The following is a 25,347-nucleotide window of genomic DNA, read 5'->3' on the forward strand; positions in this document are numbered from 1 at the left end:
AGGGGTAGCATATATAAAGTAAAGAGCAGTGGGCCTAAAACAGAACCCTGTGGAACTCCAAAAGTAACCTCAGTACGCATGGAGAATTCACCATTTACATCTACGAACTGATAACGATCGGTCAGATAAGACCTGAGCCAGGAGAGGACTGTTCCCTTAATACCAACAACATTTTCTAATCTATCAAGGAGAATAGTGTGATCTATAGTATCAAAAGCTGCACTAAGGTCGAGTAACACAAGCAGAGAGACACAACCCTGATTGTAGGTCAGTAGAAGGTCATTTACTACTTTAACTAATGCTGTCTCTGTGCTATGATGAGGTCTAAACCCTGACTGATACTTTTCAAGTTGATTTTGAAAACTGGTTACAAAATATACATCTTAATATATCACTGAAACACTGATTTAACAACAGTAACATTTGCAGCATGCTTTCTTAATTGAATATAGCATGCAGTGAAGTATCTAAAACAATATTTATATTTTGCTGACTCTGGTCAGCAGAGGGCCCTCTTTATTGTCCCATTAACTTTAGTTTAATCTCTATTATATTTGATATTGATATTTAAAGTGTGCAATTTGTGCTTTTGGTATGTGTATCTGTTATTACAAATCCAAAGCGCAATGTATTAGATTTTATTTACTATATTAGATTTTATTTATTGTTGTAGATTTTGTGTATTGTATTGTATGTGTGTTGTTATGGTTCCTCTACTGTCTAATACAGAATTTAAATCTGACCTTTAAAAGAACATGAGTAAAGCTCAAACCTCTGGACACTCTCCATTAAGGGGTATTGCTTTGGGCTGTTGCTGGCCTTTGCCTGCTCTCATACTTCTCCGGTCCTTTAGGAAACTACCTACTTCTCTCTGTGCAGTTATGCAAATTATTCTTGCTAAGGTCTGAGAAGCTTTTCACTTCTGTTTGCAGCCTGGATTCCCATGAGTGTGGGTTTCTCAGCAGTATGCTATCATGGCACAAAGATGATATTACAGGTCACAAACGGCCAAGATAAACACCAGCACTTCTTTATGGTGTTTTAGGGACTTTAGGGCTCATTAAGCCTTTCCGTTTGACAGTCTACTCACCCATAGTGTTCAGGAAAGTCCCAAATGGGCCCAGGTAAATGAAATCTCACAGCTAGTGAAGACATTAAGAGGGAAATTGGGGGGTTGGGGGGGGGGGGGTGAGAGACCAGGGAGGTGTTCAATTAGCCTGGACAAACCACTGTCTTAGCGAAATATCACCTCTGCATCAACCCTTCTGGTTAAATTTCTTGACAAAAACTGGAATGCGAAGAAAGAATCCTTATTAGAAAGACAAAAACCCTGGCAGATGTGTTCACCTACAGGCTGAATGAGAATTGGAAATGCGTCTTTCGTCATCATCAAGTATTAATACTGAGAACATGACATTCTGCAAGACTGAACTGTCATTGTCACCCTAATAAGAGCGCTCTGACCCACTGAGGACTGTACAGAAGGAAGTTGCGAGGAGAAGGCTTCCCGATAAGAGGCGGAGGAGGGAGATCCCCATGGGCTGCCCACTTCCTTCTGTGGCGAATGGTGAATCCATGCGATAAGATTACCGCTAACGAAACAGAACAGCAGTCCTGCCTAAATACGTCGATTCAGTCATGCTTTGCGTTTCACAGTTAGTGAGAATGAACTTTACAGACATAAACAACGCTCCTAACAGTTAAAATACACCACACAAACGCGATGTTTCACTGGCAGCGAAGCCGAGAAAGAGGTTCGTTTCAGACTCAGTAGACTAGATTCAATGATCTACAATACAATCTGACTTCTCTGTAAGAGACAATTAGCCTACAGTGGCATGTAAAGTGACCATAGTGACTTTCTGCGTCTTGACATGTCTAGAGCGGATATGTGTCCTGTTGTATCGTACAGCTAGACTAATAAAATGCGGTGCTTTCGGTTTAAGCTTTTGACCAAAGGAAGAATCGTGTGAAAGGGAAAAGCCCCATTCTACGTGCGTGCGCGCGCGCGCGTGCTTGTGTGTGTGTGAGAGAGAGAGAGACAGAGAGAGAGAAACTAAGTTTGAGATGAATCCATTCCGCGACAGTGCGCAGTGTTTTTAACCCTTGAGGATAGCAGGCTGCGTGTTGCGCGTTATTACGCACAACTGCCATCCTGTAGTAATCCAGTTCCAGGTGGTATTTAATGAGAATGAAGCAACGTTTTAGTAACAATAGTTACATGAGTCGCTCGTGATTGTAATGTTAGGCTTTTTATGTTTTGTTTTGTTTTTAACAAGCTAGTATAGATAGGCTTGTCTGTGGATATTAGTGCGCGTCTTTAATTTACCAATCAGAAGCTCCAGATTGAATGATTTTGACCAGCGTTTGTTTTTGTATTTTGTTTTTTTGTGGGGCTTTGCTTTATGCACCTGTAGCATGATTTAAGATGCCACCGGGCTGACAAAAAAAAGGAAAGGTCGTCTTTAAGGGAGCTCATTTACGATTCATGACCATGACCATGAGCGGTGTTCACACTGAAGCATCTGCGCCGCTCGACCTGAGGACCACAACAAGAGACATCACAGATCGGACTACAAGACAAACCAAAATAGTAGATCGGACACCCAAGATCGAGGAGGTGGAGTGCTCTTCGAGAGGATCTCCTACCCTTTCCCCTGCGATAAAACCGGGCAGCAAAGAATGCAAGGATAGTCATGGACAAGCTACTGTAGCATCGGAAGTGAAGTGTGAGAGGCTGAACGACAGCGATGGCAAGTCGCCGGAGACCTCTACCTCAAAACTTCCGATCAGAAAACGTCCTGTCCGTACGGACCACAAACCTCTGGACCGATCAGAAAGCACTGTGGGAGAGCCACCAGGCAAGGTTTTGAAGACAGACTCAAGTCCTAGTCCTGCCAAAGTGCCCAAGTGCAGCAGTGTGCGCAGTGGACTGAACGCGGAGACGCAGCAGTTTGTTCCCAGCCCGGTTCCCGGAGGAGCGCATAGCGATCTACAGCTAGTGCCAACCACTCCGTGTGAGTCTGAACTTTTATGTATAGGATCTTTATCTGTTTCACGCATTTGTAGACAAAATCTTGAGAAACTGATTAAATTGATGTTTTTCTTGAAAGACAGACACCCGACCTAGTCTATTAGAGATCTGGACACAAATGATGTTTATTCCCCACCGTTCACATACAGGCATACAGGAAAAGTCTTATAGTCTATGCACACAGTATACATTATGATACATGCTACAGCATACATAAAAGCATGTAATGCTATTATTTTTCATAATTCTTATGAACTCTGAAGTTCCACACTCAAAGTTAGCCTATGCCACGCTTGTGTGTGTGTGTGTGGGTGAGTAAGTGAGTGAGTGTATGAGTGTTTCGCAAAAAGAAGATTGCGCAGTCATGGTCAGTCCAACAAGTATATGTTGTCATTGTGAAACTTTTCTGTAAATCAACAGGGAGTTTCGGTTTGCTTAGTAGCCCCTTGCAGAACATGTCAGTGGGTCAGCAGCTGATTGTGAGTGGGATCATAAATGTCTCTGGGGGAAAACAGCCCTGTCAGCATTTCAGATTAGTCTACAGTGCTGCTGTAGCCTATGTCTAAGCAGAAAAATCACAGGAAATGTTGCCTTGAGCTACATTTAACAACTTCCGATTGCTATCCAGAACATTCTTGTTATAGTCCCAATGCAATGTGGACAGTGGATGCTCATTGGTTAAGACGTTGGTCTTCTGATTGGAAGGTTGTGAGTTCAAATCCCAGCACTGCCAAGCTGCCACTGTAGTGCCCTTGAGCAGAACCCTTAACCCTCAACTGCTCAGTTGTATAAATGTGATAAATGTAAGTTGCTCTGGATAAGGGCGTCTGCCAAATGCCATAAATGCACTGATTCAGCTATTCTTCTGAGTTCAACTCGAAAGCTGTTATTATGAAGGTCCTGTTGCTATAAAACTCAGTTTCTCTATTGTAATGTGAGTTAGATGATGTCATGTTAGTTAACTTATGCAGTCTTTAGGGCATATTTGTGGATTTTAATGGTTCTTTTGCTTACTCATTATTATAGATTATACATTCTATCCATCTCACCTGTATGCGAGTACACTTACTCCGCTTCACGTATTGGAGGATACTGATCGCCTGCGGCATGAGGTAGATTTGGCAACACACCAGGATGAAGATGGGGACACGTAAGTGTTTTATTCTTCAGGACAATACCTTTAATGATTTTTGCCTTCTTGAAGTTCAGGGATAAAATATAATAATATATTTCATGAACGTGTCAACAAGATAGCACCTGGCTGACAGGCGCTTTTACAATAAAATTTAGTGGCTGACTGCATTAATTTAGTTTAATTTAGTGGCTGACTGCATTTACCTTGCTGCCACTGTGAGCTAGCACAGGTAGCTCTGTAAGGAATTAAACATTTTCTCCCCAATTTGGTCATCTGCCACTTCCCACCCACTAGCCTGCTCTTCTCTGTCATATGATGGCTACCAGGTGGGGAGGGTAAGAGCTTTCACATGTATCCTCTGAGACAGGTGAAGACAGATGCAGCATCTTTTTTTGAACTGCTACTCATGTTGCATCACAAGGCAGTGTAACAAACTCAGAGGAAAGTGCTGTCTGCCCTCTTCCGCATACATGAGCTCACATACACCCTTGACTGGTTAGTGTCACTCTGAGTGACAAGAGAGAGAATGAGTATGCCACCATGCCCACCCAGAGAGCACAGCTAAATTTGCATCTTAGACTCCCGGCCACGGATGGCTCAGGCATTGTGAGGATTCAAACGTGCGATCTCCCAAGGGGTGTGCTGTTACAGTGTGTTTTATTCCTCTTCAACCACAACACTTTGCTAATGATTAATCAGGGTTTTTTTTTAATGAACAACACGTACTTTTTTTAAACCACTTATATTATATAGCCTATGTAATGTGGTGGAACATCCATGAAACAAGTCATCACTATTATTACCCATGTCAGGGCAGATATAAACAGTTGTTCCCTTGCAACACTCGTTTTTCTCCCTCTTGAAGGTAATAAGACTATAAAAAAAACACAGCTTGTCATGTTTCAGATAAAAGCACAAAAGCCTCTGTCCTCAAGACTTTCTCATGTTGTAAACATACTGGCTGTTATAAACATTAGCACCAAACTATCAGTCCATACATATTTAATAAATATCTCCTTAGAGAAAGCTTAGAACATATCAACCGCTATAAGTTTTCTTTGCTAAATAGCAACATAGTGTTTTTAGTTCCTAAGGGCCGTGTTGTTATAGAAAACTAATCAATACTTTCTGACCAATCGAGTTTGAGACAAACCGAGTTTGGACTCTGATGAAAAGTCCAGAGAGCTCAGTTTAATGTTAACTGACTATAAGGATTATAGTTTTAAAGCAATTATTATATTATCTGTATTTTCGACCCAAGACTTTCTAAGACAATTCACATGATCTTTTCTGGAATTAGGTTCACTTTTTGTTGTGGTTTCGAAATGGTATCAGTGTATCTCTGCCCACCGCATTCTTCAGTCACTTTATTTTCTGTTGGGAGTATACAGTGTAACTCCTTTCTCCTGTGATTCATCACATGGACTCTCTTTGGCATTGATGCAGTGGGGGAAAATGAGTGGACAAGGTTAAAAATGTAGAGGCATTTTACATTAGACTCAGTGGTGCTGTAGTACTGTAGATCAATGCCCTGTATTTCACTGGGTCTCTTTGTGTGAGAAGCAGAGTAGACTGAGTGGGGTTTAAATGAAAAGGTAACAGTGTGTAACTAGCATGACAAAGTTTTGATGGAGCCAACAAAGCACTTCTGTAAGTCACGCTGTATAGACAGCTGAGGAAGGCCATGCTACAGATGAATACATCATATGCTTGGTCATGCATGGACAAACATACCCTTACTGTAAATCCTAAACAACCACCTACAGCTAGCTTTGAAAATGTCACTCGCTACTCATGTGAGTGAAACTTGGCTTTCCAAAAACGACACCTGCAGATTGATCAGAAGTCAGATTGAATGAGTGTACATCCTCAAGAGGTGAGGATGAGTGAGAAGGACAGAGTTGTGACCATAGAAAGTTGTTGAGTGCTTAGATTTCAATTTGTGCTCTACATATACACTGTACGTTGCACGTATGTTTTCATTGCACAACTTTTTTTTTTAGTTGTTTTTGCTCTTTGCACTGTTAAGCTTACCCTACCATCATATGCTAATGAATTAAGCTGGTAAATTGTGGTTTCTGGTATAACACAATTTCCTGGCTTGTATCGTCTTGTTACATCAGTAGCTGTACTTCAGCACACAAATCAACATGAAGCGCAGACACACACACAAACACACTCCCCTCTTCTCTGTAATCTGCTGCTTTAAGGCTTTTACGTCAATGGGTGTTTCATCCTCTCACCTTGTTGTTTTCTCAGCGCTTTACAGACCCTCATTTTCGGGAAAGCCAGTGTTAGCGCGCGAGTCTGCGGTTTACTCAGGTGTCTCTCTCTCTCTCTCTCTCTCTTTCTATCTCACGCGCTCTCTCTCTCTCCCCACTCTTCTCTTTTTTTAAAATCCTTTTTAAATGAATGGGCTCAAAAACCCAAACATCCGCTCCCCACTTCCGCTTTCACTGCTTTCTCTCTCTCTCTCTCTCTCTCTCTCTCTCTCTCTCTCTCTCTCCCCCCCCTTTTTACAATTTCTCTTTTTCCCTTCTCTGAACCTCTGGACCTTGTATGCTTTAACATGTTCTCTCTAATAATAATAATAATAATAATAATAATAATAATATTTCAGATGAAATATACAAATAAAAAATTTTCAGATGTGTTTTGATTTTGTATGCAGGATGTGATACTTGGTGTTTTACAGAATGTTCTCTAGACCCTGCCTTACAAACCCTTAATAATAGAACAGCTTAGTGGATACATGTCTTGCATTAAATGGATGCAATTCGTTATCTATGTAATAATGTAATGATTATCTAGTTGTCTTTCTTTCATTACATTGCTTCCTTAGTCCTCTCTTTATCTAGCCACCTCTGCTCCACCACACATGAATAAGTATGAGTTGGGTATATGGAATGTTGTAGGAACCCAACATACATTCTTGGCAAGATGTTTTGGGTTAATGATTCTACGAAATGGAGTTTCTTAGCTTGATCTTCAGGTAGTGACTAGGAATGATGACATTAGAGATTAAGCAAGTTACCTCTGCTCATTGCCATTGTATCTTGAAACAGGATATTTCAGCCAAACTTTCCACAGTTAAAGTTGTACCTGCTCAAAATACACATGTGTCAACACATCAGCTCATAGGTGTATTAGAAATTAGTAAGGAAAAGGGGCATAATCAGCTCATATTTTTAATTAAGTTAATGAGTGTATTGAGGAAATCATATCAAGGACATCACAGTAAAGCCTCTAAAGCAGAAATGCCACCCACACATTTGATAAGCAAAAATGGCAAACAGGAAGCAGAAGATCAGCTTTTTTTCAAGTAATGTTTTAAAGAAAACTAAAATTAATGACACAAATCCTAAGGTTATCAAGATGATTAACAATCATGAAAACAACAACAATACTGAAACCTGCCACTCCAACAAAGACTACACCTAGTGTTGTGCAGTTAATTTTTGTTTATTCAGAACCTATAGCAGGTAGCCTATCAATAATGGGTTTGTTGGTGTTTCAATCCTTGTCTGTTATTACCATTAGCCTATACAATAGAACAGCATAGATATAGAACACAATAGATACAGCATTGAAATCCAGTGAAAACTTCTCAGTGAACTTTGCACTGCTTTGAGCCATCCGATACTGGATATAATTCATCAAATGTTTAACCTGGCTATACAATCTGATGTGGAATGATGTGGCTGATATTGTTATATGCACACAAGCCAATAAACATTAAACATATTCCTGTGTTCTGGATGTTAAAATAGGGGAAAAGTCCTGTTCTAAAGGCCACAGTATAGAGATAATAATGCACAGTGTAGTAAGTATGCTGTCATGTAATGCTATTGTTGTGATTTAAGACACACATTACTTCTGAGGTATATAGTGGGTTGTACCTTCTTTTTTGTTCTTTTTTTGTGCACTATGGCTACACTAAGCACACATACCACAGCAAGCTTTCAAGTAAGCCAAATGAGACAGCTTCATTTACATGCAGCAGGTTGCAACATTCATTAAATGCGCATTAATGTTTGACGTTGTTGATGTGTGTTTGGCAATGGGTCAGGTAAGTTCTGGCTCAATAACAGGGAATTTTAGAATCAGATAGTAGCCATACATACCTTAGTTTAAGTGTTTGTTTTAATAGCATTTTTTTTTTGTTTTGTTTCCTGTTTTGTGTTTTTCTTATGGTAAATTGTCTCAGGCCAGAATAGCTTCACTTCTCTGCATACAGGGAGTGACTTTTGCATTACTTTAACTGAAGTCTATCTGGCTTCATGTTTTTAAGTTGATACTGATACCAAATAAGTATGATAGAGGTGTGCAAAAGAAAGTCAAATTTGTATTTGCAATTTTGAGTAGTTTTGCTTGTTGCCCAGCCATTATGGCTGCATGCTGCAGAAAAAACAAAACATACCAAGGCTCCTCTTCTGACATTGTGTTCTCAGTCCTTTGTACTGTTGCTGAAACAAGCTGTCTTCTGGTAAATAGTTCCACACAGTGCTTGGCTTTTTGTGCCATATTCAGCTTCCCTTCTGTCTTTGTTTACTGCCACAGCGGGCCATGCCACAAGGGATGTGAGGTTTTTGTGTCTCTGGCCTGTACAGGATGCCGCACATACGCAGCACTGGCTTTATCTGGGCTGCGGTCTAACTAACTCTCACTCACTTCCAGGAACCTAAAGTTTCATCTGTAGAGAACAGAGTCAGACAGAGCAAGAGATTGTGAGAATGAGTGGATCAGCAATGAAGAGCAAAGTCAAAACAGTTCTCTGTGAAATATAGCCAAACATCAAATGTACTTCATGCATATACAGAACAACAGCTAACCATAACTGTGACCATAACTCTACAAACCTCATAGTAGGTAGGGTGCATAAAAAAAAAATGGGGTTATCATTTCTTAATATGTGGTACCAAGGGTCAAAGGTCAAACTTTAACACTATTTCAGGTGTATGTGCATGGTATGTGTTGCTATATCAACTATATTATACTTGATATTAACTCCAATATTTTTGTATTCTACTCAACCAAAAGCATTTTACTTCCTAAGGCTTTAGAATAATTTATTATTTACAGTGTATGATAAAAGTATCCCATGTTAACTAGAATACACAACAGATGTGGAGTTTGCAAGCGTTGAACAGCAGAAACAAAGTACATTACTTAGATCTAAGTATTACTCAGTCTAATGGGGCTGTGATACCAAAGTTCAAAGGTAGCGCAGTAGTTAAGACATTGTACTACTGGATGTAAAGCTTGAGAGTTCAAATCCCAGCACTGCCAAGCTGCCACTAGTAGGCCCTTGAGAAAGGCTCTTAAACCTCAACTGCTTATATATATAAATGAGATAACTGTAAGTTCCCCTAGATAGTATCTGCCAAATTCCATAAATTTAAATCTATGTTTCCATTATTGACTATAGATCAGCTTGTAGTTTATTGCCAAACTATTGTGGAAAAATCGATACTTGCATTAAATCTGAAACAAAGATGTTAAGGGGTCTAATGTGACCCTTTTCCATTAAATGCCATCCATTGCCATTAAAATGTCAATAAAAACTAAATAACTTAGTTACAAGTCAAATGAAACTCTTAAAAGTGTGACATAAATAACACGTCCAGGGGTGTCACCATGACCAGTGCCACATATTTCCTCAGAAAATATGTGATCTCCTCAGAAAATTATTTACTACCCGCAATCAGGTCAAAACAGCCTGAACTTCTGCATACTGGTGTCTTGTTGTCCAAGTGATTTCCATGTTTTTAGACCACTAAAGGAGAAGAAAGACCTTCTGGCCAGATGAAGAAGTGAATCAGATGGTGGATCAGTCGCTGCACATGCAGCCAGAAAATGGAGATGATGTACAAGCATTATGCACTTTACATGCAGCAGGTTGCACCTATTGCAATAAACAATGTAAAGTTAACATTAAAAAAGTCTTTTATTGACTCACCCTCATACTTATATAATCTCTGGACACCATCAAATGCCAATAGCAGCTTAACATGATACACACAAATTGTAAAGGGAATATATGAAATGGTAGGATGGCTACTATTTTTTTTCCATGGATCAGAGGTTAAATGTCACCATTTGGCAATTTGGCACAGTTTCAGGTAGGGCCAAAAAAATGGACAAAATATTATATTGAATGTATATAGCAATTGTAATTGGAATATTTATTCTGCATCATTAGCAATAACTAATCATCTTAATTAACAAAGTATGATGAAAATAAAATGAATAATATCTCTAAGATAAGTAGACCTGTGATGGAAATGTACCACATGCTCTAGCAACATGTCAAGCATGGTGAAGTCACTTATGGGAAAGAGAAAGACAACGCCTATTTTGGCCTCTTCTGCTTTTCAAACTAGAGAAGAGAACCAGGGAACAGAGAATGTGTGACATTGCGATTTTTGTACAGACTACGTCTATATGTCTGAGTCATGGCTAGCTAAAACAGTCATTCAGTCCAGCTTCCTCTTCCAATTTGATCCCTGCTGTATCATTTGTATTTTTATAGTTGCTGTTTTGGCATAATAAATAGGGGGAAAATAGATATATTTCAGGAACATAGATGGTATTGTTATGTGTACAGCCTCTAAAGTGATTGCATCATACAGACTGACTGTCACATTGTAGTATGAACGGTGACTGGCTAGTTGTTCTTATAATCTTAAAAACATACAGCAGAGATTTACAAAGAGAACTCTGCTGTATGTTTATAAGATTACCGTGTATGTATGTAATAAATGAGGAGGAAATGTATCTGCTTGTGTATCATTGCTGGAACTGTTGTGTTATACCCTTTATTGTGATAGTACGGTGCTTCTATCCTTCCTTTTTGTGTACTTTGCTTGGAATGGCCAGCATGAAGCAATCATGGCCCGACGCTTTCCATTTCAGGAATGCGAGTCAGCACTTCTTATCTCCCTGTGGATGTGTGCTCATTCAGTTTTCTAATCATGCACAAAGATTTGTTCAGCTCTGATTTGATGCTTTTTCTAAGAACCCTGAAGGGGAAGTTTGAATTCTTCTATGCTTAAAATCCCAAGTACGACACTTGTAATATTGATAGATGAAAGGTTTATAGTAGAAAATGACATTTTATTTCCTTTTTTTTATTTGCACACACTAAGGAAGTGTGGTTTCAAAAAATCCTGCTCTTTTTTCTATTTCCTGGCGTGGCACCGTAAGCCCTTTTACCACGGACCCTTTTATTTTATTTTATTTTTTTTTTTTTTCTTATACAATATATTTAGGTTAATACCATAACTTGAGCTTTTCGAACCCAATTTTTTGTGCATGAGAATATTCTTTTTATATTCAAGACAGTAAGACTGAATTTACAAAGACAGGTGTTAACTTGTTCTCTGAGCATTATTCAAATGTTCATGGGGAAAGTTGATTGTCACTGAAAGCTCTTATAAATTAACATTAATTGTAATGATTATTATTCAAAACAGACAGAAAAGTGCCATTGTCCCAGATGTCAGGAAATGACCTCAAACTAAAGTAGCTGTTACTGGAAGTCTCTCTAGAAAAAAGCACACAGATCAAAAAAAAAAAAAAAGTTTGCATCCTTCCATCATTTTCACACAGATGTACCTCTTGTTGCTTTTCACAGAGAGAGGTGGAGGTTTTCTTATGAGAAGATGGGAGATAAGGATTTCCCTGCATTTACTGAATTTGGTTGCATATATGGACATTGTGTGCAGAATGACTCATGTAGGCTTATGATTTCACAAGCCATGAGTCACAGATTCAGGTGATGGATCACTATGTTAATCAGTCCATCATTCTCCCAGCTTTCAAACCCAGAGAGTCTAATATTAAAAGTGGCATGTGTTTTGGGTGGGTATTTCAACTTCTGTGTATGTGTGTGAGGGGCATTTTTTTATATACTGCTGAGGACCAAATTCCCCCATAAGGATAGAAATATCTGACTTTTTTGACCGGGTGGGGACATTTGGCTGATCCCCATGAAGAAAATATTTATTAATACAAAAACTGCAGCTTTTATTTAAAAAACCTAAAAGTGCCTAAAGGTTTCCTTTTGGTTACTGAGGTTAAGGTTAGGGTTAGATTTATGTGTAGGCATAGTGTTACTTATCTGTATTAATAATTATGTCTTGAGAAGGTCCTTATAAGGATAATAAAACAAGTGTGTGTGTGTGTGTGTGTGTGTGTGTAGTACAATATAACTTGCATTTCCTAGAAAAGCTTCTGGTTCAATTATCATGTCATTACCCTGTGCATACAATAGTCACCGGCTTGATTTGTATTAGGGAGACTGAAGTTTGTTTCATATGATATGTTATCTATTTATGTTATGAATGTTATCTCAGATACATTCAGGACTTGGTTAACATCTACTGACTTGTTTGAAAGAATGTGTGGTTTTGATTTATAAGCAGTGATTTGTATAGTGGCCATTTAAATAACAGATAACAGTTTTTCTGTTGAGACCACAAGATAACAGTTTTTTGGTTAAGTCTATGTGCAAATTATGAATGTTGCATTGACAGTTGGGGTGAAAAAGTCAATAGAGAACTGAGGGTTTTTCAACTATAAATGATGAATGAAAACAATCATACACTTAGAAATAAAGGTGTCAAGATTTGAGTGTCCCTGGGGTGGTACCACTAAGCATACATCTTTTGTACTTTTAGTGTGTATCTTTTACTTGAAAGCATGAATGTAGTATACCTTTAAAAAGAACTTAAGATACATAATTGGATCTACCACAGATCTACCTTCTAAAAGCAAATCAGAGGTACACATGCACCTTCCCAAGTAAATAGGTGCCCTTGATGGTATCACCCCAGAGACAACGGAAAAAAACAGTTTGGTACCTTTTATTATGTGTACAGAAACATAGGTTTAATGAAATAACATTTGAGGGAAAACCTGAACCTGTTAATAACAGAAAAATCACTTGCTGTTTGATTGAAAAGTAGCTGTAATATACTTCGTCTAGGAAACATCATGGCTACTACTAGAACTGTTTTACTTACTGTATATTCACTATTATTATAATATTATAGATAATATTATATAGTGGGTGCACGGTGGCTTAGTGGTTAGCACGTTTCCTCCCCCAGTCCAAAGATATGCATGGTAGGCTAATTACTGTATCTGTGATGTATGAATGTGTCCGTAATATATAAATAGGTGTGTGAATGTGAATGTGTCTGTGAGTGTGCCCTATGATGGATTGGCATACTGTCCAGGGTGTACCCCGCCTTGTGCCTTTCGCTCCCTGGGATAGGCTCCAGCTTCCCCATGACCCAGTAGGATAAGCACTATGGAAAATGAATGGATGGATGGAATGATATTATATTGTGACAAGTTCTTCATTCAAAGTCAAACATTCAAAGTTAAACAGTTGACTTATCATTAAGTCGATATTTGTAATAGCCCAAAATACATGCAAATATGTGTACATATTGCAAAATTAGAAAAATATAATACTTTTAAATACTATAAGTTAACACTTTTAGCTTGTTTTCTTTTTTTTAAATAAGATATACAGATGTTTTCTTCCATGTTAGTCACTGTATGGATGATTAATGAATTTGTGTGTGTGTGTGTGTGTGTGTGTGTTATTGCAGGGCTCTACACATTGCTGTGGCACAGGAGAACAAGGCAGTAGTTCACTGCCTGATCCACATTTTACGTCAGGCACGCAAAGACCTGGACTTGTATAACAACCTAAGACAGGTAGGATACATGCACTTAGACACACATTCTAAACAATAAACAAAATAGTAACAAGGTCCAATAATATTGCACCTTGGGATTGTAGTAGAAAACAAGAGGAAGCACATGATTTTCTGGTAAGTTATCAATCCCTGACGCAGTGCCACCTCACTTCTGTTTTTAAATGAGCACCTTCATGAGCACGGCGTATTTTGTACACCAGTCTTCCTTTGTCTGGGAACTGCCTTTCCAACTTCCCACATTGCTTTATGATTACAGTTCACACTCAGTGGAGTGTCCCCAAGCTTTCACATTCTGTTCTCTCTCTCTCTCTCTCTCTCTCATATTAAAGCAGCATTTCCACCATTCTCATCATCTGAGCTAGCCGCTTCATGTTTAACCAAACCTCAGAAATCACCATACTTCATGCTGAGGTTTCACTCAGCATACACACAGCAAGCCAGTTACCAGAAGCTGCGCCTTAGTCGTGTCTGTGAACTGTCAATATGTCTTGTGTGATATCCTGTCTTCATTCACATCAGTTCCCCAAAACTGAACAACCGTACATTCCATATAAGAGCATGTATTCATGTGTACATGCACTAGTGAACTCTGTGTCAAGGTAAGGGATGTGTAAAAGAAAATATTATCGGGGGTTTTAAGATTCTTCAAGCTGACATTGAACAGCCTTTGTTTCTTTCTTTTGACCATAAAATAACCATTTGTCAAAACTTCCTGGAATACAGAACAAGTCGTGTTTTCAAAATTAAATACAGCTGACTGGTGTATTTAGGAAAGTGCTAACCCTAGTATTACTCTCTCTATATTAGCTTGATTTGCTACTTCTATAGAATCTGTATACTGACCATCATTCACTGGCATTTAAATGCCTGATAAAGATTCTGAACCAGCTTTTCTTGATGAGTGACACTCTACAGATTTAGGAACATCTCTAACAAAGATACACAATCAACCAAACAAAAAAAAGGGGGTGGTTTATTACTATATTTTGTCATGCAAATAAATGGTGCATGGGTTATCTATGCATTTTTCTAGTTCTGTTGCATTTTGATTTCGGTCCAAAGCTTAGCTGCAGGAGAATGTGAGCAAGTGTGTGTTGTAAATGTGTGCTTGATTAAAGCAGCTGCTGTGTGTGCGTGTGAGTGTGTGTGCATGAACTTAAGTATCCTCATTCCGAGAAGTCACATGATGCCCCTTCACATTCTGGCTGTTTCTCAACATACCTTCTTGTACTTGTAGTTCACAGGGTAGATTCAGGGACTTCCCCTCGCACGCTCCTCTCGCTCTCTCACTCTCTCGCTCTCTCGCTTTCTCGCTTGCGCGCTCTCTCTCTGTCTCTGTCTCTCTCTTTCATTGAATCTCTGATTATTATTATTATTATTATTATTATTTGAAAAGCATTAACAGGCCAACTTGTCACTGCGATACATTTAGTGTGTCTGTATCTACATGTATATGTGCACATTCTAACCAAAGTACAAATAATTCAATACAAGTTTCACTATCAACATTAATGTGAGGAATTATTTTGGATATAGCAAACATTGTTTATTGCCTGTACTTTGGCTTTTATGCCTTTTGCTTTCAGTAACTCCTAAGACACCTAATGCCCTGTAACACTGTGCTCTGTCATAGTTCCATGCAGGAATTTATCTTATGTAAATATTTTTCCCAGCTTGCACATCCACTATACTTTAAGAAAAAGCCATTTTCAGGCAGAAGTGTGATTCTAAAGATACGTTGCAGGGGAGAGGAAAGGGATTTTCCCTTTTTAATTCCATTCTTCCATTCTCCCTCCCCTTCCACTCATTTGCTTCCGGCTTTCCCTCCCTTCTCCCTTTCTTTCTTTCGTTCTGCTTCTATATTCACTTTAAAGCTGCAATGTTGAATTTGTTCAGCTGGTTCTGCTTTTGAACAATGATAAGCTTATAATTTATATTTATACATGATTAGCAACTCAAGATAAACTCTGTATTAGAATGATTGTTATACTTATGCTATTTTTACTGGTATAAATTTCTCACAATTCAGCAAAATCTGCATGTGTGTTCATATACATATACAGACAAGTGTAGGATTGTGTCATGTCTAATGACTCTAATTCTCAGATATTGGATCATTTTCACAGGAAGGGAGAGCCACAGGCATTGTGACACCAATGGAATTTCTGTTGTATCACTGTACTTTTTCCTGTCTGTTCTTTTCCCCTTTTTAGCTTCAGGTGAGCCAGCCCAATGCCAGCTTTCCCTGTTGGCACTGAAACTAAGCTCATTTATCAGCATATGATCATAAATCGGAGAGGAATAGTCAAGTGACATTTTTAGACAGACCTGTCAACATAAGAGAAGGGTTATGGGTGCTGTATGTGTGCGGTTTAATAGTGTGACGTATGTGTGAGTGCATGCTTGTGTGTATGTAAGTGTGTTTGTGCCTTATCTTATTGGTAATGTTCTGTCTATGGCATTGACCTTTAACCTGTTGAACGGGTTCTTAGTGACAGGTTGCATTTATGGGAATGTACCAGGATATGATTCATATTTAGAGTCTACATAATCCAGCACGACCAATACTCGGTGATCCACTGTAAAGTTGCTGTTGCAGTAATGTGTTGTACAGTACAGTATATTTACATGAATTATAAATGAGTATGCAAATATAAGTGATTTAATCTTTGTTTGTGACCCTCCTCTTTCTGGTCCTCAGACTCCTCTCCACTTGGCAGTCATTACACACCAGCCTTGTGTGGTGGAGGTTCTTCTTCAGGGAGGAGCAGACCCTGGCGCACTGGACCGTAATGGACAGACAGCACTGCATCTTTGCTGTGAGCACCAGCAGGAAGCATGTCTCCGTATAATACTCTCTCATCTCTCCCGATTACCATGCTGCCCTTCGGCCTGCCTAAACAACAGGAACTTTGAAGGTGAGTGCTAGGCTTGACTGAATCAGATAAAATACAATGCCATAGAAAGCTCATTCAGAAGTTTCTTGTCCCTTGATTTAATAAGTGAGTGAAAGTGTGTGTGCATGGTGCCCTTTGATAGACTGGGGTCCTATCCATGGTGTGTTCCTTCCTCGTGCCCAGTGTTGCCAGGATAACCTCTGGATCCATCAACCTGGCCAGAATAAAGTGGTTACTGAAGATGAATGAATAAAATTAGCAATTCAAAACATGCAAACCAAAATGATGATTTTCAAAGAGGATTATATTAAATGGCAAAACCAGTTGGTCGCGCTAGCTTCTCGTAGTACACAAAATAGCACTTTCCTCCCAGTGTTGCACTGCCCTGTGATGCAGCATGAGCAGTAGTTTGAAAAAGATGCGGAGGCTGGCTTTACATTTCTCAGAGGAAGTATTTGTTAGCCTTCACCCTCCTTTTGTGATAGGCGAGATCTAGTGGGTGGGAATTGGCAAGACCCAGTTGGGGAGAAAGCTGATGGGAGAATATTGGGGAAAAAGACAAAATCAGTATATGAGGATTGCTTTTAACCTTTAATGGATTTTCAGAACAAAAACTTTTTTAATATGTAGCAATGGAAGTGCTGCACCTTGAAGTAGCATTTTATGATGAAATTATCTATACTGGTATATTATAACTTTATCCATATAAATACAATATATGGCCAAAGGTATCTGGACATTTGACCATCAGACCAATATGTGCTTTTTTGGGCATCCCATTCCAAAACTATCGGTATTAATATGGAGTTGGTCCCCTCATTCCTGCTTTCCAGCCTTCAATCTTCTGGAAAGACTTTCCACTAGTTTTTGGAATGCAGCTGTGGGGATTTGCTCATTCAGCCTTCAGAGCATTAGTGAGGTCATGTACTGATGTTGGGTGAGGAGGCCTGGGATGCAGTGATCCAATTCATCCCAAAAGGTGTTCAGTGGGATTGAGGTCAGAGGTTTTGCAGGTTATTCAAAATCTGTCCCTATAACATTAGCAAACCGTGTCTTCATGGACCTCACTTTGTGCTCAGGGGCATTTTCAGGTTGTAACATGTTTAGGACCCTTAGTTTCAGTGAAGGGAAATTGTAATGCTATAGCATTAGGACATTCTAGACAAATGTGTGCTTCCAACTTTGTGACAGTAGTTTCGGAAAGGCTCACATAGAGGTGTGATGGTCAGATGTCCACATACTTTTGGCCATATACAGCGTATTTCTTTAATATTACCATCTTGTTGGTATAGCCCCATATCCGTAGCACTAATCTTTTTCTATGACATTATTAATAAGTCATTTCTAAGGGTATATCTGCTAAGGATGATCTATAAGCTAACATTCACACAGGTGCAAATTTCAGGAAACAACAAAGTTAGTTAGATACAATTATATAGTGTGTAGCATCCACCTGGATGTTGCAACAGCAGCCACAGTGCACCCACCACACACCAGCTATTAGTGGAGAGGACAGTGATGTAGCCAATTCAGGGATGAGGATTATTAGTGGGCCATGATAGAGAAGGGCTAGTGGGGGATTTTCGCCCGGACAACTGGGTATACCCCTACTATTTTACCATAAGTATCCTGGGTTTTTACAGTATAGTGTCCTCCCCATCTATACTATACTTGGGCCTTAGGCCCCACTCAGCACCCCCTGCTGACCTCACTAATACCACTTCCAGCAGCAATCTTAGTTTTTCCCCAGGAGGTCTCCCATCCAGGTACTGGCCAGGCTCAACCCTACTTAGCTTCAGTGGGGAAACCAGGTGAGAACTATAGGGAGATATGGCTCTGATGACAAAGGGACATCCTTATGTTGTATGTGCTTTTATTTACTAGCTGGTGGGTTTTGGAAGACCATGTTGGCTTTTTCATTCTCAGCTTATGTGCCTAATCATAATAGAGCCAAACATTTAGATGGTGAACACAACATGCTTTGTTGAATACAGCATATTTCAGTCTCTGCATCTCTCATAAGCATGTTACATCTATTAAAATCAGACAGTAAAGTAGGAGAAAATAAAGGATTTTTTTCTTTAATTTAGCTTTTTACATTATCACTTAGGTGAGAAGAGGAGAAGGAGAGTGTCTTAATTTAGGAACAGAAAGCCCCTGAAATCACTGGCGAAGCATACACTGTCAGTCATATGTATTTTGTGTATTGGTATTTTGCCAAATCACACAAGCTTGAGTAGGTTGTGAAAATCATGTTTGTTTTTAGAAGGCTATTTATAATATATTATAATATATTATAATATATTCAATTTTAGGCTTAACACCCCTCCACCTAGCTGTTCAGGATGGAAATAAGAAGCTGGCAAAAATGTTACTGGACAGTGGAGCTGACATTAATGCTGTAGTGAGTACAATCTCTATCCTACCTCATCATCTACATCCACAAATCTTACCTTTGTCATCATCATGCACATATTACATACGTCGGTTCTTTTCAGTAGTAAGCAGCTTTTGGCTTATTCACGTCATGAGATGCCACAATTGTACCAGTATCATTACCTTAAAGGCTGTGGTCCAATGTACATTTCATGTGCTGTGTCACCATTATTGCAGACAAAATTTAAATACATGTGTGGTAAATGCTGTTGTCCTTTCCAACACAGGATATTAAGAGTGGTCGCAGCCCACTGATACATGCTGTGGAGAAGAGCTGTATGGAGATGATTAACTTCCTCGTTGAGGTGTGGTTATATTTCTGTGTCTGTTTTCTGTTTTATTTGCTTTGTGTGTTTTCAGTTGTATTTCCTCAACAGCTTATGACTCAGATACTATCTAGGCCTTTAACCAGTTGATTCCAGTGAATGCCACAGAACTGTCACAGTTAAAATCTCCACTCTTTCTTTTGTATTTCTGACCTGTACTATAGACACATACATATGTTTAAGTTACAAACTGTTATACACACCTTATTGTAGCTGTACAAGAATGTGCCTGCTAATTTGAGTGATTTCTGTTTAATGGCACCGTTTATCCCTTGATCCTCTAAAATTGCAAGGTCAAGTAAAGATTAAGTAGAATAAGTTAAATTGTGCATTATATAAATATTTCAGTTTGTTGATGGGACATTTACTCCTGCGATGACAAAGTCAGAGACTACTCGGTTCTCTTTCTGTCTTGCTCTCTTTTTCAGAATGGCTGTAATGTGAACTCCCAGTCATACAGTGGAAACACAGCTCTTCATATTGCCTGTGGCCGTGGAGAAGTAGAGGCTGTCAGAGTTCTACTGAAAAATGGAGCTGACAGCAGTCTAAAGAATTATCACAATGACACTGCCGTTATGGTGGCCAAGAACAAGAAGGTACTACAGTGAGGGGGTATTAAGATGAAATGCTGGTAAAGGTGTTAAAGAACCTTGAAGAATATGTACAATAAATGTTAATAATGGTTTACTATTATATTATCATATTAATGATAAGAATTTAAATAATTTCTCATCTCTTTTTTTTTTTTTTAACTATTGTACATATTTGTGTGTTGACAAACTGGAAAAATTAAACTGATCATTTTTCATCATGTCATTGAGATGCTAATGCTGCCCATTAGTGGTCAATACCAGTATTTGCATGTTACTGCCTTTTTGTATATTTGAGGTTTAGGAAATTCCAGTTTGTGGCATATAAAACAGCGTATTAATTATGAAATGATTAGGTGAACAGTGCAGATTATGTTAATGTTTCTCAATTTTCTGATCAGGTATCCGATGTTTTACGTGGAAAGCCTACACGAGGCCACAATCTGAAAACTCAGAACAGCTTCAATGGTAAGATTCTCATGTAATGTACCTGCTAGGGATGTAACAGGATGTAACCGAATATGAATACATTATTCAGATTGAACAGATAATAATAGTGTCCTAAAGGAATACAAATATAGATATGAATAATAGGCAAAATATATGTTTTTTAAGAAAGCTCGCCAGAGCTCTTTAGATCAGGACTGCAGTTTTTTCAGCAAAATTCACCTACAACTACATCTCAAAAACTGCCCACTTCAGGTTTTAATCCAAACATGAAAAGATACAAATATTTTGAGCAATAAACAGATACAGATAAAAAATAATGACATTACCGTACACCCCTAAAACATGCACATTAAAAACGTATCACAAATAAATATAGTGTCATGGGACATAAGAAATGAAAATAGCTATCTTTTTTCTGTATATTTATGAACACAATCTTAAAACTATATAACTGATACAATAACAAACATTTATTGACACATAGAAATGTTTAAAGTTATGACTTGTGTGATTTCATTCATTTGAAAGCCAATAAGATGGCTTGTATGAATTTTCAAACTGACTTTTTACTGTACTATTTCACAGACATTACTTCTACAATTAAAACTCATCTCCATAAATATGTAAACACTAGCCACTTTATTAATAAATAAGAGATTTTGAACAGAGGTTATACTTTGTCAGAACTGCATGTGAGAGCCAAACCAAAGTAACTTTGGAAAGCCCCAAGCTTTCATAGTCTTTCGGAGTAGTAGCTTAGCTGTCCATCAAACAAGAGGAACAAGGACCTCATAAACAGCAAAGTGTGATTTGTGAAAGAGACTATTTAATTGTTGTCTGTTCAAATGAAACAGGCACTTTAACTGAGATGAGAATGTTACTTTTTTTGCTGTGTCTTTATCTGAGGTAGATTATTCAGAATCCCTTCTAATGGAAAACATTTATTTGAAAGCATGACTAAAGGCTTTTGAACTCTTCTCAGAGATCCATTAACCCTTTATGGCTCTCCTCCAACTTGTCCCCTAATACGATGTTAAAAGTGAATGGGAGACGGTTTTAATTTTAAAATGTTGCTAGCTGTTAAATTACACATTCATCTAAGTGACTAAACACTGATTCTGCATAAATAGCTCCACAGTGCTGATAAAAAAAAGACATGAAAGAATCAAATTAAAAAATCTTTCGTTTCACTTTCCTTCATTATTTATTCGCTCTAAACATGTAAAATATTGTAAGAAAATTAAATAATGTAGCATTTGTCTCTGATTGTCATTAAACGGATTTACTATTTAGAAGTTGATTGCTTTAAAAGGAACAATGCTTCCACCTTGCTATGAGAAATGTAATTAAACTGATAGATAACAATACAACAACACTTTCTGGTCTTTTAAACATTTTAAGACAGTTTTGACAACTGGCTTAAAAAAACAATCTCTAATCTTTTCAGGTACCCCATCTCCAAACAACTTAAGCCTTTCGCCATTGGCCACGCCAAACCCTCATCGCAGCACATCTCTCTCTCCAACAGTTCCACGCACATACTCGCCACACAGTCAATCTGGCGAAAGCAGATCAGGGAACCTATCACCAGTGGAAACGCAAGAAGCAGAGGATCTTCAAATGACATCCAGGACATTTCATGATATGGTGTCAGTTAACAGTACGGACTATGTGCTGTCTATTCATCCTTTTTCCTTATACCAACCACCCCGTTATGACACACTCATGCCCTCTGGTCCTCACATACATGTAATGCCAGGTCACTCTTCTTACTATCCAAATGTACAAAGACCTCTCTATGCCTCAGACACACAGTTCATCCTAATTCCAGCCAGGAATGGGCTTCCTGTTTCTCATCGATCACCATCCCAGCCCACTGGCATGCAGTCACGGCCCTCCAGCCATAACAGTGATCAATCTGACATATCTAACTTGAGTGCAAGCACTGGGGAAAAGACATAAGCTGATTGTGAAATGTCTATACTTGCACTTGTTTTTACAGAATATTGAACAAGGAGTGTGTGGATAGATGTGGCGGGCCCATCTTACAAGAGGTATTTTAAAAATGTAGCCTATAATTTATGATCAGATCAATTACTGTCTTAACTGTGTATGATTGATTGTGGTTGTATTTTGAAACAATCTCATTCTATCTGAGAATAGAAATATAGTTTCATTCAAAAATATAGTTTTAAACTGTTGTAACAATACAATGTGGAGCATTGAAACCTCCATTATTTATACATGTTGTATATTTATACATACAGCGGGGTCCAGAAGTCACACAGAACACATTGAAAATCTGTTTGTTGGCTTGTTTGTTTTTTTTTAAAATTTAAAATAGGAAATAAACAGAAGGTTTTAGAATTTTTAAATATTTCAAAACAAAGACAGTAAATGTTCAACATCTTGAATATTTAAAATTCTGCACTATTTCTAGGTCCCTATTTCATATTAAGCAGATTTATTATATTGACAATGTTTATTGCTTTGTACAAAAGATCTGATTTTCCTCATGCCTTATCTCTTCTATGGAAGCATGTGCTCAGACAACTCTGATGTATTTGATCAAAAATGGATCATAAGGTTTTGCACAAACTTCTGGCGTTTATGCCAGCTTCAGTGCACACTGTCCTTAAACCTTAAAAGGGGACATACCAAATACTACAAAACTCGGAAATTCATGTAAATATTTCAAATATTCTACTTTTCTCTCAAGTTGTTGTCAATAATATACTTTGTAATGAAAATTGTTGCATTAAATTAGAAAAGAATGCAAAATAGAAGCATTATCACTAGTGGTCTCTGACTTTTGGACCCCACTGTATATCTCATGTTATAGCTGTAAAAGTCACCGAGTATGACAGTAACTCAGGTGGAATGTGCCTCCATTACAAATGCCTTATTTTCATGATGTAGTTATGAAATGTGAAATAAAATGTGTGTGAATGTGTATGTGTGTGGGTGTGTGTGTGTGTGTGTGTGTGTGTGTGAGAGAGAGAGAGAGGTCAATAAATGGGACTGGATTTTGTGTTCTTTGTTCCTCAGTTGTATTTTCCTTACTGATTTGTCCTCTATTACCGCTGGTTGGTAAAAACAAAACAAAACAAAAACCTAAAGACCAATCAGACTCAGATATTTTTAGTTCTGGGTTTATTTAGTGGAGTACATGGAGTTTCCCCATTACTGTAGAGGAAGTTCCCTCCATAAAAAGTACACATATATGGGATATTTTCTCTAAACATACAGTTAAGTGCAACATTTTGCATACACAGGACAAAATGAAAAAAAACTTTTATAGCGTTTGGTTTCATAGACGTTTGCTCAAGTAGCATAAATCAAGTAGTGTAAAGATATTAATTATGACTACAGAAAGAAATAGATTTTTCTTTCTAAGTTTGAATCCCCATATCTGAATTTTATATCATTATTCTCTAATAACATACATGCCTACCTTTTGCCATTAATAAAACTGTCTGTATAGTATATATATTATTGTTCTTTCAATACACTGTACATATTTGGGTTTGAGATCAAAAGATGAATATGAGTTGATAGAGCAGAATTCCAGCTTTCACTTCCTGATATCTGGGTCAAAATCACCATAACGTGCCCTTGGCATTTCACAATTTCCAAAATAAAAAGCTGAGATTTTCCATTTAACTTCATATTTGTTTTATTAAGGAGGCCTTAGGCTGTTAGAAATGCATGTTGGTCAAGCAGCACTTTTTATAAATTAACTGTAAACAATGTATGAGCAAACCACAATGGACAAATCCAAAGTATAGCAAATACATTTTCACTGCATAGTGATTATAAAATGTAGATTTTCAGAAAGATATTTAGTCCCTTTCTCAACAATACATTCTAGTTAATGGGATAAGTATTTTGATAATAATGAAATGACTGCAAAATATTTGTTTTCCTATAAAACATGCAAAAGTTGCCCTTTCTCTTCTAAATAAAATCTAACAACAATGATATCTGGGGGGTGTTTCAGAAAGCAAGGGTGCAAGGTAGCAAGGTTAACTTACCATCACATAAACCCTGAATTCTAGGTTGATTAACCAAATCAATGCTCAGAGGTTTTAATGCATGCTTATTATAAGCCATATATATATATATATATATATATATATATATATATATATATATATATACACACACACACACACACATACATACATACATACATACATACATACACACACAGGTGCATCTCAAAAAATTAGAATATCGTGGAAAAGTTAATTTTTTCCATAGTTGAATTCAAAAAGTGCAACTTTAAAAAAAAAAAATCTAGATTCATTACACATAAAATTAAATATATATCTTGATGACTATGGATTACAGCTCATGGAAATCAAAAATCCAGTATCTCATAATATTAGAATAAAGAATTTATTAGGAAGTCAAATTAAACATTGATCCAATTAGACCCATGCCATAACATTAATAAATAAGACTTTACTTTTAGCCCTCCATCAGTTTCTTAACACATAGTACATTGGCTAATAATATATAGGCGTTATAGTTTATCAGTCTTAATCCTTCTGGATCCAAAGAACTTGGAGACAAGTCAAAATGAACTATAAAAAACATTCTCCAAACAGGTCGTATTTTATCAATTTCCTAAATTGTAACCTGACTACTTGGGCCTACCTTCTATAATAACTTTTCTCTTTTCTATATAGCCAACAGGAAGAAGGCTGACGCGCTGTCTTCCGCCATTTTTTTTCCTGAGC

The 25,347-nt window shown here is 37.8% G+C and overlaps 1 protein-coding gene across 1 annotated transcript; it reads left to right on the forward strand.

Annotated features, from left to right (window-relative positions):
• Positions 1 to 1,608: 1,608 nt before the first annotated feature.
• Positions 1,609 to 24,582, forward strand: bcl3 (BCL3 transcription coactivator). Its single transcript, XM_053631604.1, has 9 exons — positions 1,609 to 3,017; positions 4,061 to 4,184; positions 13,793 to 13,901; positions 16,605 to 16,821; positions 19,116 to 19,204; positions 19,464 to 19,541; positions 19,991 to 20,158; positions 20,554 to 20,620; positions 22,050 to 24,582. The coding sequence occupies exons 1-9, from the start codon at positions 2,489 to 2,491 to the stop codon at positions 22,562 to 22,564; spliced, it is 1,896 nt and encodes a 631-aa protein (XP_053487579.1). The 5' UTR covers positions 1,609 to 2,488; the 3' UTR covers positions 22,565 to 24,582.
• Positions 24,583 to 25,347: the final 765 nt, after the last annotated feature.

Source organism: Ictalurus furcatus, chromosome 1 (genome assembly GCF_023375685.1).
Source record: "Ictalurus furcatus strain D&B chromosome 1, Billie_1.0, whole genome shotgun sequence".
NCBI classification, from domain to species: Eukaryota; Metazoa; Chordata; class Actinopteri; order Siluriformes; family Ictaluridae; genus Ictalurus; species Ictalurus furcatus.

Excerpts from the sequence above, each read along its gene's own strand:
- bcl3 (XM_053631604.1), top strand. The coding sequence starts at position 2,489 with ATGACCATGACCATGAGCGGTGTTCACACTGAAGCATCTGCGCCGCTC. Across the intron at positions 3,018-4,060 it reads GCTAGTGCCAACCACTCCGT|ATTATACATTCTATCCATCT; the intron begins GTGAGTCTGAAC and ends TCATTATTATAG. Across the intron at positions 4,185-13,792 it reads CAGGATGAAGATGGGGACAC|GGCTCTACACATTGCTGTGG; the intron begins GTAAGTGTTTTA and ends GTGTTATTGCAG.